The 15,931-nt window shown below is 37.2% G+C and overlaps 1 protein-coding gene across 3 annotated transcripts in view; it reads right to left on the bottom strand.

Annotated features, from left to right (window-relative positions):
- The window catches only part of CEP57L1 (centrosomal protein 57 like 1), a 224,759-nt gene that overhangs the window by 21,729 nt on the left and 187,099 nt on the right, over positions 1-15,931 (bottom strand). For all 3 annotated transcript variants that reach the window (XM_044924375.2, XM_006075465.4, XM_006075464.4), the window contains exons 2-3: positions 3,300-3,465; positions 1,562-1,741 (exon numbers count right to left, since the gene is read on the bottom strand). In XM_044924375.2, coding sequence (XP_044780310.2) covers positions 1,562-1,741; positions 3,300-3,462 — 343 coding nt within the window. In that variant the 5' untranslated portion in view covers positions 3,463-3,465. The remainder of the gene's footprint in view (positions 1-1,561; positions 1,742-3,299; positions 3,466-15,931) is intronic.

The following is a 15,931-nucleotide window of genomic DNA, read 5'->3' as shown; positions in this document are numbered from 1 at the left end:
CACGCTAGTAAAGTAATGCTTAAAATTCTCCAAGCCAGGCTTCAACAATACGTGAACTGTGAACTTCCAGATGTTCAAGCTGGTTTTAGAAAAGGCAGAAGGACCAGAAATTAAATTGCCAACATCTGCTGGATTATCAAAAAAGCAAGAGAGTTCCAGAAAAACATCTATTTCTGCTTTATTGACTATGCCAAAGCCTTTGACTGTGTGGATCACAATAAACTGTGGAAAATTCTTCAAGAGATGAGAATACCAGACCACCTGACCTGCCTCTTCAGAAATTTGTATGCAGATCAGGAAGCAACAGTTAGAACTGGACATGGAACAACAGACTGGTTCCAAATAGGAAAAGGAGTACATCAAGGTTGTATATTGTCACCCTGTTTATTTAATTTATATGCAGAGTACATCATGAAAAATGCTGGACTGGATGAAGCGCAAGCTGGAAGCAAGACTGCTGGGAGAAATATCAATAGCCTCAGATGTGCAGATGACACCACCCTTATGGCAGAAAGTGAAGAAGAACTAAAGAGCCTCTTGATGAAAGTGAAAGAGGAGAGTGAAAAAGTTGGCTTAAAGCTCAACATTCAGAAAACTAAGATCATGGCATCTGGTCCCATCACTTCATGGGAAACAGATGGGGAAACAGTGGAAACAGTGGCTGACTTTATTTTTCTGGACTCCAAAATCACTACAGATGGTGGTTGCAGCCATGAAATTAAAAGACACTTACTCCTTGGAAGGAAAGTTATGTCAAACTTATACAGCATATTAAAAAGCAGAGACATTACTTTGCCAACAAAGGTTCGTCTAGTCAAGGCTATGGTTTTTCCTGTGGTCATGTATGGATGTGAGAGTTGGACTATAAAGAAAGCTGAGCACAGAAGAATTGATACTTTTGAACTGTGGTGTTGGAGAAGACTCTGGAGAGTCCCTTGGACTGCAAGGAGATCCAACCAGTACATCCTAAAGGAGATCAGTCCTGGGTGTTCACTGGAAAGACTGATGTTGAAGCTGAAACTCCAATACTTTGGACACCTGATGCAAAAAGCTGACTCATTGGAAAAGATCCTGATGCTGGGAAAGATTGAGGGCAGGAGGAGAAGGGGACAACAGAGGATGAGATGGTTGGATGGCATCACCGACTCAATGGACGTGGGTTTGGGTAGACTCCGGGAGCTGGTGATGGACAGGGAGGCCTGGTGTGCTGTGGTTCATGGGGTCACAAAGAGTCGGGCACGACTGAGCAAATGAACTGAATTGAATAATACATGAATTTTGTTGGTATTTTGAAAATATTGTAATTCCTAAATACAACTTGTGTAAAAACTTAATTTTTCTTTTAATCTCAATAATTTATGAACTGGGATAACAGATAATATACAGGCAAGTTTAAAATTATATCCATTTAGTGAAAATATCAAAATATCTGAGAACAAGCCCACAAGGTTTGAACACATATAAGAACAAAGATATTGAGTAAACCTTAGACTGGGCTTTTTATTTTCAAGTTGTAAACTTTGGTAACCTCTTCCTTCTGAGAATTATTGAATTTTCTTACCTTTTTTCTGCTTTATCAGTTCCTCGTGTGCCAGATTTCTCTCACTTGTTTCATTCTCCAAGGCCTTTTTATATTGTGCCGCTTCTCTGGAAAGAATGTTCAGGTTATCTTCAGCTTGTGTTCTCTCTAACTCTAAACGATGAATCTTTTCCTGAAGAGTTCTTAATGCTAAAATAAGAGCTGTTGAAAAAATTGTCTTGATATTTTAAGTGAGAATTTTTGAGCACTTATAATCATAGCAGCATATAAAAGTGAGCAGTATATTTTTGCTACTTAAGTAAAAAAGAAAAAGTAATTTATATTCCTTATAAAAAATAAAAATGACTAAAATTCTAAAGAGGGACAAATTCTAACATGTCTTATAAAAATAATATATTTATGATTATATTTAGTAATTTTCTAAGTTTGAGATGTGAGAAAGCTAATAATCACATTTTAATTTAACAAAGCAAATATGTTCAAAACATATGCAAAAAAGATATATATGTGTGTGTGTGTGTGTGTATAGAGAGAGGGAGAGAATGAGAGACAGGAGTGTGGGAGGAAGGGAAGAAGCAGGTGAAGAAGGCAGGAAGAGAGGGAGCATGGGAGAAAGGAGGGGAAATTTGAGGCATACAAGTCTGAGCATGGATAAGGAAAATTAAAATATGATGTTCACTAATTAACAAGGAAATTTAGGTTCAAAGTTAAAAATTTTTCAGTTCTTGATGTATTCAGTTTCAGTCAAATCACAAACATTTATTGTTTCTTTGTCCAAGATATTATGTTAATTATTAGGACATATGAGGTAGAACATTGCTTCTTCCATCAAGAAAAAATTACAATCTAGTGGCTTAACTGATGTCAGGCTTGAAAGATTGTGATACACATGTACTACTATGATTATTATTCAGATACATTAATATCTTCATAATTCAGGTAAGCTCAAGTTATACAATTTTCAAATATTATCTTATATGTTCTTCTCAGTTACAACTTCAAATTGTAAAACTAGAGATGAATGGAATATAAATAAATGTTCAAGATTAACTTTCATATAGTTCATATCCAATTAGAAAGATTTTTGTTAGAGATTATTGTTTGATTTGGATCAATATTTCTTGTAGTTGCTTTGTCCACAAAGCTATAGTCTATTTATAATGGCAACCATTATTATAAAAGATTAAAAAACATGACTATCAGCATCTTAGAAAGTAATGTATATGGTACAGGTATGCCTGGAATCATAAATGTTTTTCTAATTAAATTTTAAGATTCTCCTAAACTTATATTTTAAAAGTTATAATACTTGTATCTTGTAGTTACTCCAATGAACTGGATTCATGAAGAATTTTCAAGGGTAATTTCGGATATATGCAATTTCTGAATTTAATCCTTGAATAAGATTAAAATCAACTTAATTCTTTAATATTCTAACCACCTTATTCATTAGAAGGATTCTCCAAATCTGACCTTTTATTCTTCAGAATATTTTCCTATTTTTAATGACATTTTAAAGATAAATCTGCAATATGTGCCTAGCTGGTTATATTAATCTTCATCTTATAGCAAAGAAGCCAAAATAAAAATGTTAAGTAACTTAAATTTACAGAAACTTTAAGCAACAGAGTCAAAATTAGCATTTTACTAAGATTAGTTAAATACATAATCATCTTATTTTCTACATAAAAATGAAAAGTTTTATATAACATGCTTCCTAATTTCTCTAATTTTAAATACGATTTTTTATGAGCATTACCTTGGCTATTTGGACTACGAAGCATTTTAGAAGATGTAACTTCTAAGTTCACAGAGTAGTGAGTCTGAGATGATTCATCACTCTGAGTGACTGATGGAACACACACTCTTTCTGGAGGTTTAAGATAGCTTCCGACTATACTATGCATTAATTCAGAATCCATTATCTGTAGAGAATAAAGGAAAGACATAGTATAGCATCATTTTTTTCCTATGTGAATAACAAAGATATCAGAAAAAAATTCAGGTGGAACTTTTAACATAAATATATAGTCATATACTGTGGAATTGTGTCTTTATAAAGTTTATTATCACAAGTTCAACCATAATATGTTCACCAGTAAAAGAAAAAAATGACGATTTACTCTATAAACAGTATAGACAATTCTGCCTGATTCTCAAAGAGTATATGCTCTGAAGTGAGCATTACATGAATGGTAAGAATTTTCTGGTTTCTCACTTGATTGTAAGATCATCATCTGAGCACTCCTCTACAAAGTTTGACTCTAGCATTCGAACATAAAGTACATATTCTAAAAGACAACATAACTTTGAAACAGAAGCCACTCATATAATATGATTCTCTAGACTCCAATATGACTTCCTAAGGCATTTTTAAGGGTAATTTTGGATATGTCAATTTCTGAATCTAAGCCTTGAATTCTACAACCCTATTTAATGCACTAGCATTCTAATCAGCTAGTTTAGAAGGACTCTAAATCTAAAAATCTAAAAGAGCTTTATCTTGCCATTTTGAGTTTTTTTTGTATGTTTGCTGGAGAGCCATTTTAAATATCTTAGCAGGTAATTTTTAAAGTTTCCTAAGTCATTTTCTTTTTCTTTCTGTAATTTAAATATTTTAGAAATGTATTATACTTAATACATTATAGTCAATGTTAATTAATAACCACACTGAAACAGAAAATTGTTTATATACAAAACAATTCACCAGCACAATTTTAAAAAATAATGTTGCTTTAAAATGTAAATTTAGAATTTCTTTATATAAATTAACCTACTTTACTTTTTGAGAATTGCAAATTTTCATTGATTTCACTACCTTCCCAATTCACAAGGCAAGGGAAGACACTTCCATGACTGTGTTTCCTGTGATGGCAGGAAACATACTTCACTCAACAGGGTTTTCTGCTTAGCCACTGCCATGATGTGTTGTCTTCAAGGACATTCTTCATCAGTCTAGATTAGAGGTTATATAGCCTAGGAAGATCTGCCAGAACACTTGATGCTCTTAAATCTTGAAAGGCAATCATTTTTCTATTGTTATCAGCACTGGCTACCATTTACTAAACATGTCTCTGTCTCTCTGGGTTCTTGCTCCTCAGACACTATCTGCTTCCCTTGGGAGACTGCATCTATCTAAACTGTTGTTCCCTCAAAAAATAAGAGAGCAAAGTTAGGTAGAGCTTCAAAGGGCAGATGTTCTGAACATGATTGTACATCTTCAGAGAGAGGGATGTGTTTAAAGCTATCCAAAGAACCTTGGAGTTACTCAAGATACTTGATTTAGTTTTTAGCTCCTGTTGAGTCTCTCCAATAATGAAAAGAATAAAATATTGGATTAGTCACTATTCACTGAAGTCCTTGGGAAGAGTGTCTGCTTCCTCTGTCCCAAATATGGTATTATTTTACTAGATGAATTTTTGCATGAATTAAAAAAATTTCAAATTCAAAGGTTTTAATGTATATGAAATGATTACTCAGAAGATACCAATAAATTAAAAATTAGACCAAAGTTTATTTAAATTAAGTGTGTAAACACATCTGAAAGTAGGCATAAGCAGAATAAAAACCCACTAGGTTATGATGAAAAGAAAAAGGAAACAATAAATGAGAGAAAAGTGCCATGAGTTCTCATAGTACTAGGGGTTCCAGCTTAAGCCTTATAACCTAGTCCTATATTGTAAGCGAGTGCTTAAAAACTGTTGTTCAGTTGCTAAGTCATGTTCGACTCTTTGCAACCTTCTGGACTATAGCATGCCAGGCTCCTCTGTCTTCCAATATCTCCCTGAGTTTGCTCAAATTCATGTCCATTGAGTCAGTGATGCTATCTAACCATCTCATCCTCTGCCACCTTCTTCTCTTTTTGCCTTCAATCTTTCCTAGTATCAGGGTCTTCAAAGTATTGGAGCTTCAGCTTCAGCATCAGTCATTCTGATGAATACTCAGGGTTGATTTCTTTGGGATTGACAGGTTTGATCTCCTTGCTGTCTGAGGGACTCTCAAGAGTCTTTCCCAGCACCACAATTCGAAATAATCAATACTTCAGTGCTCAGCCTTCTTTATGGTCCAACTCTCAGATCCGTACATGACTCTGGAAAAACCACAGTTTAGAACATACAGACTTTTGTCAGCAAAGTGATGCCTCTGCTTTTTAATATGCTATCTAGGTTTGTCATGGTTTTCCTTCCAAGGAGCAAGAGTCTTTTAATTTTAATGGCTACAATCACTGTCTGTGGTGATTTTGGAGCCCAATAAAATCTGTCACTGCTTCCACTTTTTCCCCCCTTCTATTTGCCGTGAAGTGATGGGATTGGATGCCATGTTCTTAAGGTTGTTTGAATGTTGAGTTTCAAGCCAGCTTTTTCACTCTCCTCTTTTCATCAAGAAGCTCTTTAGTTCCTCTTCGCTTTCTGCCATTAGAGTGGTATCATCTGCATATCTGAGGTTGTTGATATTTCTTCTGGCAATCTTTATTCCAGCTTGTGATTCATCCAGCCTGGCATTTCACTGATGTAGTCTGCATAGAAGTTAAATAAGCAGGGTGACAATGTGCAGCCTTGTCGTACTCCTTTCCCAATTTGGAATCAGTCAGTTGCTCTATGTCCAGTTTTAACTGTTGTGTTTTGACCTATATACAGATTTCTCAGGAGGCAGGTAAGATGGTCTGGTACTTCCTTGTCTTTAAGAATTTTCCACAGTTTGCTGTGATCCACACAGTTAAAGGTTTAAGCATAGTCAATGAAGCAGAAGTAGATGGTTTTTCTGGAACTCCCTTGCTTTCTCCATGATTCAACAAAATGTTGGCAATTTGATCTCTGGTTCCTCTGCCTTTTCTTAATCCAGCTTGAACATCTGGAAGTTCTCAGTTCATGTACTGCTGAAGCCTAGCTTGAAGGATTTTGAGCATAATCTTGCTAGCATATGAAAAGAGTGCAATTGTATGGCAGTTAGAACATTCTTTGGCATTGCTCTTCTTTGGGATTGGAATGAAAATTGACCTTTTCCAATCCTGTGGCCACTGCTGTTTTCCAAATTTTCTGGCATATTGAGTGCAGCACTTTAATAGCATCCTCTTTTAGGATTTGAAATAGTTCAGCTGAAATTCCATCATCTGCACTTGCTTTGTTTGTAGTAATGCTTCCTAAGGCCCATTTGACTTCACACTGCAGGATATCTGGCTCTAGATGAGTGACCACGCTATCATGGTTATCCAGGTAATTAAGACATTTTTTGTACAACTGTTCTGTGTATTCTTGCTATCTCTTCTTAATTTCTTCTGCTTCATTTAGGTCCTTACCGTTTCTGTCCTTTATTGTGCCCATCCTTGCATGAAATGTTCCCTTGATATCTCCAATTTTCTTGAATAGATCTCTGGTCTTTCCCATTCTATTGTTTTCCTCTATTTCTTTGCACTGTTCATTTAAGAAGGCCTTCTTATCTTTCCTTGCTATCCTCTGGAACTCTGCATTCAGTTGGGTATATCTTTCCCTTTCTCCCTTGCCTTTTCTTCTCTTCTTTTCCTCAGCTATTTGTAAAGCCTCCTCCTCCAATCACTCTGCCTCTGTGCATTTTTCTTGGAGATGGTTTTGGTCACCACCTCCTATATAATATTATGAACCTCTGTCCATAGTTTTTCAGGCACTCTGTTTACCAGATATAATCCCTTGAATCTATTTGTTATCTCAACTGTAGTCATAAGGGATTTGATTTAGGTCATACCTTAATGGCCTAGTGGTTTTCCCTACTTTCTTCCATTTAAGTCTGAATTTTGCAATAAGAAGTTCATGATCTGAGCCAGTCAGCTCCAGGTCTTGGTTTTACTGACTGTATAGAGTTCTTCCCTCTTTGGCTGCAAAGAACATAATCAACCTGATTTTGGTATTGACTGAAGCTGAGGTGTTTTTTATGACCAGTGCATTTTCTTGGCAAAACTCTATTAGTCTTTACCCTGCTTCCTTCCGTATTCCAAGGCCAAATTTGCCTGTTACTCCAGGTGTTTCTTGACTTCCTGCTTTTGCATTCCAGTCCCCTATAATGAAAAGGACATCTTTTTGGGGTGTTAGTACTAAAAGGTCTTGTAGGTCTTCATAGAACCATTCAACTTCAGCTTCTTCAGCATTACTGGTTGGGGCATACACTTGGATTACTGTGATACTGAATGGTTTGCCTTGGAAACAAACAGAGATCATTCTGTCGTTTTTGAGATTGCATCCAAGTACTGCATTTCAGAGTCTTTTGTTGACCATGATGGCTACTCCATTTTTTCTGAGGGATTCCTGCCCGCAGTATTAGATATAATGGTCATCTGAGTTAAATTCACCCATTCCAGTCCATTTTAGTTCGCTGATTCCTAGAATGCCGACATAAGCCTTTGACTGTGTGGATCGCAATAAACTGTGGAAAATTCTTAAAGAGATGGGAATACCAGACCACCTGATCTGCCTCTTGAGAAATTTGTATGCAGGTCAGGAAGCAACAGTTAGAACTGGACATGGGACAACAGACTGATTCCAAATAGGAAAAGGAGTACGTCAAGGCTGTATATTGTCACCCTGCTTATTTAACTTATATGCAGAGTACATCATGAGAAACGCTGGACTAGAAGAAACACAAGCTGGAATCAAGATTTCCGGGAGAAATATCAATAACCTCAGATATGCAGATGACACCACCCTTATGGCAGAAAGTGAAGAGGAACTCAAAAGCCTCTTGATGAAAGTGAAAGTGGAGAGTGAAAAAGTTGGCTTAAAGCTCAGCATTCAGAAAACGAAGATCATGGCATCCGGTCCCATCACTTCATGGGAAATAGATGGGGACACAGTGGAAACAGTGTCGGACTTTATTTTTGGGGGCTCCAAAATCACTGCAGATGGTGACTGCAGCCATGAAACTAAAAGACGCTTACTCCTTGGAAGGAAAGTTATGACCAACCTAGATAGCATATTCAAAAGCACAGACATCACTTTGCCAACAAAGGTCTGTCTAGTCAAGGCTATGGTTTTTCCTGTGGTCATGTATGGATGTGAGAGTTGGACTGTGAAGAAGGCTGAGCGCTGAAGAATTGATGCTTTTGAACTGTGGTGTTGGAGAAGACTCTTGAGAGTCCCTTGGACTGCAAGGAGATCCAACCAGTCCATTCTGAAGGAGATCAGCCCTGGGATTTCTTTGGAAGGAATGAAGCTAAAGCTGAAACTCCAGTACTTTGGCCACCTCATGCGAAGAGTTGACTCATTGGAAAAGACTCTGATGCTGGGAGGGATTGGGGGCAGGAGGAGAAGGGGACGACAGAGGATGAGATGGCTGGATGTCATCACTGACTCGATGGACGTGAGTCTGGGTGAACTCTGGGAGTTGGTGATGGACAGGGAGGCCTGGCGTGCTGCGATTCATGGGGTTGCAAAGATCCGGACATGACTGAGCGACTGAACTGAACTGAAGCTGAGGTACCACTGCATAAAGAAACTATCCCCCACCTGAAGAATGTGTTAGACACAAATACTTAACTGCAAAGCATTTTCACGTGCTCTTGAGGGAAGCAAATGTTCCAAAATGGTCTGTTTAAACAACCAATGTCTATACTTGCTGGTGGCTGACTGTGCCATCATCATTGCAATAATCCCAGAGGACTACTAGGGAGACAGCATTTAGGAGGCAATCAGGGATACTACAGAGGGTCTTGAAACAGAGGACTCTCTGGCATTTTGCTGGTAATTCTTGGTAATTCGTTGGTAATTCTTTCAAGTTTAGATTTTTCTTTAGAGAGACTGGAGAAAGGTCAATAGTTTTGTTTCTTTTATCTGGTTTTCTTTGTGTATGCATATAGGTTAACTTATCTAAAGAACAAACACAGTAAAGGTTGGCCTAACTTTATTTTATTGTTAATGTATATTATTATACTTTAAAAAGTACTCTTACAACTGAGTAGAAAAATCTGTGGTTAAGGGATCTGCCTTATAGGTTCTCTAATAGATATTGCAATCTATTATTTATAATATGTAAAATTAAAGTGTTAAGATAGTGATATAAAAATGAACTGGTCAATAGAAATTGGTAAATCTAAGAACTTCACATAAACACTTCTAGAGGATTCAACAAATGATTCATTTGTTGTTTGTTCAATAAATGATGTTACAAAAAATAGGGGGGGGAATCCAGTTAAACATTTACCTGACTGAACACATCAGTATAAAACTTCAGATACAGTACAGAGTTAATTTTCTTTTATTAAAAAAAAAACCTGGATAATTAAAATAACCTTAGAAGAGGGTGAGACATTTTATGTTTAAAATCATGGAGAAAATAAAGATAACGATGTAAAGCCTACATTAAAATTCATACCACAACATATAGAAATTATGAACAAAATTGAATAAAATTGAAAGACAAAAGGAAAGCAGAATATATTATTTGCAATGCAGCATTCTGTCCAGGAATGTGTTAACTGAGTCTTAGTACATCACATAAGCCCCAAAGGAAAGACATTCTATTTTTACAAAGGGGGGGGACTGTTTTCTTAAAAAAATGTCAATGTCATAAAAATGATGATACTTCTAAGTATATATATACAAAATAATTGAAAGCAGGGTCTCGAATAGATATTTGTACCCCCATATTCATAACAGCATTATTCTCTATAGTCAAAAGGTGGAAATAATCCAAACATCCATCAATGAATAAACAGATAAACAAAACATATAGACATACAATGTAATACTATTTGGCATTAAAATGAGAGGAAATTCTAACACATGCTAAAACATGGATGAACATTGAGGACATTATGCTAAGTGAAATAAACCAGTCACAGAAAAACAAATACTGTATGATTACACTTATATTAGGTATCTAGAGTTCAGTTCAGTTCAGTTGCTCACTTGTGTCCGACTCTTTGCGACCCCATGAATCGCAGCACGCCAGGCCTCCCTGTCCATCACCAACTCCCGGAGTTCACCCAGACTCACGTCCATCGAGACAGTGATGACATCCAGCCATCTCATCCTCTGTCGTCCCCTTCTCCTCCTGCCCCCAATCCCTCCCAGCATCAGAGTCTTTTCCAATGAGTCAACTCTTTGCATGAGGTGGCCAAAGTACTGGAGCTTCAGCTTTAGCATCATTCTTTCCAAAGAAATCCCAGAGCTGATCTCCCTCAGAATGGACTGGTTGGACCTCCTTGCAGTCCAAGGGACTCTCAAGAGTCTTCTCCAACACCACAGTTCAAAAGCATCAGTTCTTTTGTGCTCAGCTTTCTTCACAGTCCAAATCTCACATCCATACATGACCACAGGAAAAACCATAGCCTTGACTAGAGGACCTTTGTTGGCAAAGTAATGTCTCTGTTTTTTAATATGCTATCTAGGTTGGTCATAACTTTCCTTCCAAGGAGTAGTCAAACTCATAAAAACAGAAGTAGAATGGTAGCTGAGGGGAGGGGTAAATGCAGAGTTGTAGAGTTCTAGTTTTCCCAAATGAAAAAGTTCTGGAATATTAGTTGTACAACAATGTACAGGCTGTACAACAATGTGTGGTAGGGGAGACAAATAAAAACAAGCTATGATTCAGTGGGATCAATTCCATAACAAAAGCATACATAGAGTGTCACAGGAGCACAGAAGAGAGATTATCTAACTCTCTTTGCTTGACAGAGTGATAAGTAAAGCCAGAAATAATTTAGCATTATGAACAGTTTGGAAAGAGTAGTTTAGGTAAATACGGCAGAGTGAACATATACACTGACTTTTGCTTCCTCTCTAAACCCACTAAAATAATATTAAAAATTTAAAAAAGTTATAAACCTACAAGGACAAAGAAATCAGAGAAGGTGACAACAACACAACTTTGGAAAATGGAAAACAGATGTACAAATAATAACAGACTTAGCTAATGCAAAAAAGGCAAATTCCTAACTCAAGTAATGAAAGTGACTTTTAAACAGAATCTCTAAAATGGCTCATGAATTAGCTGCACCTCTGTAAGTAATGGGAGTCTCAGGTGGCTCAGGTAAAGAATCGCCTGCCAGGGCTGGAGATGCAGGAGAACCGAGTTCGATCCCTGGGTTGGGAGGATCCCCTGGAGTAGGAAATGGCAACCCACACCAGTATTCTTGCCTGGAAAATTCCATAGACAGAGGAATCTAGTAGGCTACAGTCCATGGAGGTGCAAGGAGTTGGACTCAACTGAGTATGCACACACGCACTGTGAATAAACTTGTAAGTTGTTAAGACAGGGCTGAAACCTAGACAACAGGATGAAAGTTTAGTTTAGAAGTAAATTATATGTCTAAATCCCCTTTGCTTCTCCACATAACCAGAGATTGCTTTATCCCCCATCTGGAAAGAAGATTAGAAGTTTAGTTTTGTTATTTGGTTTACAAAGAGGGAATCTGGGAGTATTTCTGGATTGGGGGACACTCAGCACAGGTGAGGGTAGGAAACCAGACTGAAAGCAGGAAGATTCAGTTCACAGAATAGAAGGGGAAACAGTGGAAACAGTGTCAGACTTTATTATTGGGGGCTCCAAAATCACTGCAGATGGTGATTGCAGCCATGAAATTAAAAGACGCTTACTCCTTGGAAGGAAAGTTATGACCAACCTAGATAGCATATTCAAAAGCAGAGACATTACTTTGCCAACAAAGGTCCGTCTAGTCAAGGCTATGGTTTTTCCAGTGGTCATGTACGGATGTGAGATTTGGACTGTGAAGAAGGCTGAGCGCTGAAGAATTGATGTTTTTGAACTGTGGTATTCAGAGTTCCTTGGACTGCAAGGAGGTCCAACCAGTCCATTCTGAGGGAGATCAGCCCTGGGTGTTCTTTGGAAGGAATAATGCTAAAGCTGAAGCTCCAGTACTTTGGCCACCTCATGAGAAGAGTTGACTCATTGGAAAAGACTCTGATGCTGGGAGGGATTGGGGGCAGGAGGAGAAGGGGACGACAGAGGATGAGATGGCTGGATGGCATCATCGACTCAATGGACGTGAGTCTGAGTGAACTCCAGGAGTTGGTGATGGACAGGGAAGCCTGGCGTGCTGCAATTCAGCGGGTCGCAAAGAGTCGGACACCACTGAGTGACTGAACTGAACTGACACATCCAAGTGGAGATGGGAAAATCCTTATCAAGGGACTATGACTAGCCCAAGGTAACTAAGATACTAAAGACAATAAAATGAATGGATTGGATAAATTTGGAGTTTTCAATTTTAAAAAAATTATTATTTTTTTATCTTTTGGTCATGCTATGCAGCACATGGCACGTTAGTTCCCTCACCAGGGACTGAACCTGTACCCCTTGCATTGGCAGCACAGAGTCTTAGCCACTAGACCACCAGGGAAGTCTCCTAATCAGTTTTTTAGTGCTCCATTCTTAAATATAAGTTGTTTAACCAAGGCTTACCAGACATTGAGGAAAGATATTGAAGACAGAGATCAAAACAAGCAGACAATAAGGGGCTTAACAGGAATATAAAATTTGCAAATACATAATTATTGGAGACAGAAGTATAAACAAGGAGGGACATGACAGATACTAGTGAATTTGGTTGGAGCACACTAAATAAATGTTGGCAGTAAGAGATGGCTAGAAGCTCTTAGAGAAAAACATAGGTGGTACACTCTTTGATACATATCCCAGCAAGATCTTCTTGGACCCACCTCCTAGAGTAATGGAAATAAAAACAAACATAAACTAATGGGACATAATTAAACTTAAAAGCTTTTGCACAGCAAAGGAAACAATAAACTAGATAAAACAAAGACAACCTTCAGAATGGTAGACAATATGGCCAACAAACACATGAAAAGTTGCTCAATATTAGAGAAATGCAAATAGAAAAGACAATGAGGTATCACCTCACACCGACCAAAATGGATATCGTTAAAAAATCTACAAACAATAAATGCTGGAGAGGATTTGGAGAAAAGGGAACCCTCTCACACTGCTGGTGGAAATGTAAATTGATACAGCCACTATGAAGAACAGTATGGAGATTTCTTATAAAACTACCATATGACCCAACAATCCCACTACTAAGCATAAACCCTGAGGAAACCAGAATTGAAGCAGACACATGTACCCCAATGTTCACTGCAGCACTTTTTACAACAGCTAGGACATGGAAGCAACCTAGATGTCCATCAACAGATGGATATGGAAATTGTGGTACATACATACAGTGGACTATTACTCAGCTGTAAAAAAAAGAATGCCTTTGAGTCAGTCCTAATGAGGTGGATGAAGCTACAGCCTATTGTATGGAGTGAAGTAAGTCAGAAAGAGAAACACAAACATTGTATATCAACGCATGCATCTGGAATCTAGAAAGATGAACCTATTTGCAGGGCAGCAATGGAGACACAGACATAGAGAACAGACACAGCAAGGGAAGATGAGGGTGGGATGAACTGAGAGAAGAGCATGGAAACCTACACATTACCATATATAAAATAGACAGCAAGCAGGAATTTGCTGTGTGACACAGGGAGATCAACCCAGTGCTCTGTGACAACCTAGAGGGGTGGGATGGAGAGGAAGATGGGAGGGGGATTCAGGAAGGAGGAGACACATGTATACCTATGGCTAATTCATGTTGATGTACGGCAGAAGCCAGCACAATATTGTAAGGCAATTATCTGCCAATTAAAAAAAAGAGAGAGAGAAATGGCTAATAAGTATATGGGCCAAACCACAAAGGATCTGTATAACACAAAAGGAGTTTGTATTTTATAGGATCAGGCAGTGGGGAGGTAAGAAGGGATATAAAGGGGAGCAACATGGTCAGGTTTGTATTCTGACAAGTTTATTCAGACAGCCCTGAGTGGGAAGAAATTACAGACAGACAAATTAAGAGGTTACTGAAGTAAGTAAAATGAGGAAAAATATAAGGCCTGAATGAAGACTGGAGTAAGTGAGATCAACATGAAAGATTCTTGGAAGATACAATCAAAAGGACATAGGAACCAACTAGATATACGAAATGGAGGAGAGGAAAAAATCAAAAGCAGTCTCCAAAATTTTACTTGGGCAAGGAAAGAGATAGTAGTGGCATTTACAGGAATAATATAAAAGGAGATACAAGTCTGATGAAAACAACAAACTCTGTTTTAGATATAGTTGAATTTGAGGTGCTTACAGACAAGAGCTATCCACCAAATGAATTGAAATACAGGTTTGGAGTTTAGGTGAGCAGTCTAGGCTAGATCTAGAGATACAGATTTGGTTATCCATTAGATTACCCAAGGAGAGCATAAAGATTAGCATGTGTGTATGCATGAAAAAGAGTTGGCTAAGATTCAATGCCTTTATCCATTAGAGAGCTAATGCTATCTGTCCACTGTGGTGCCCTTCAGACATCTTGAGGCAAAAATTTAAAAGGTCAAGAATGACAGATTTAGGAGAGAAATGAGTTGAGCTCAAAATGCTGACGACCACCTAGCATTTAGAAGACAAATGAAGAATCAAAGGAGATCAAAGAGGAGGGAGCAAAAATGGAGGGGGCGGGGAGAAGTTGGAGAAAGCAGTAACAAAGTCAAAGTAAGAACAGGTAATTGTTTAGTGTCTACATGTAACATGCTATGCCTTGTAGAAAAAAAAAAACAGGGCATGGCTTCTGCAGTTAAGTAGTCTGCAATTTCACTTTTGAAGAAAGATGAGTAAGAGACAATGAGAGTAGGAACAAAACACAGGGGGTAAGTTCACTAGCAGTATATCCAATAAAATTAGTTTGCTTATTTCATAATTATTAAAATTTTATTGAGCATTCTTCAACTCTATTATCCTAAATGAGTCTAAATAGAAGAAATATGATTACATTAATACAATACCCAGTTTTTGAAAGAGTGCAAAGCAATGCCAATCTTTTGTAAACTGTAATAGAGCATCTAATTGTTATGTGCACAATTAATTCTCACTGCCATGATATAAGTGCTATCTAATTTCCAAGCAAATCTAACAATTTGTAGATTTAAAACATGTAGACTTACAAACATTTTATCTAATAAGTAGAAAGTTAGATTTTTCCTTACCGAATTTGAATACAGCAAGTTTAAAACTTAACAATGTCTGAGATTATGTAAGTGATTAGACTCTCCATCACCTTTATCTGTACTTTATCTTGAATATTCAGTTTGGAGAAATGTTCTTGATTTAATATAAAGTGAATAAAGGATATAAAATTATATAATTATAGCTTGATTTTTATAAAGGACAAAGATAAACATAGATAAAAGACTATAAATATACTAAATAATAGCAAATAATATCCATTATATTATATAATAATAATAATTGCAAATATATTAAATGTTACTAGAGGGACAACAGATTTTTCTTTTGTTATTTTGACAGAGGATAAGATGGTTGGATGGCATCACTGACGTGATGGACATGAGTTTAAGTAAG

The sequence above is a fragment of the Bubalus bubalis genome, chromosome 10, assembly GCF_019923935.1.
Source record: "Bubalus bubalis isolate 160015118507 breed Murrah chromosome 10, NDDB_SH_1, whole genome shotgun sequence".
In the NCBI taxonomy this organism is placed as follows: Eukaryota; Metazoa; Chordata; class Mammalia; order Artiodactyla; family Bovidae; genus Bubalus; species Bubalus bubalis.
Note: the sequence above shows the minus strand (reverse complement) of the source record. Positions and strands in the feature narration are given on the sequence as shown.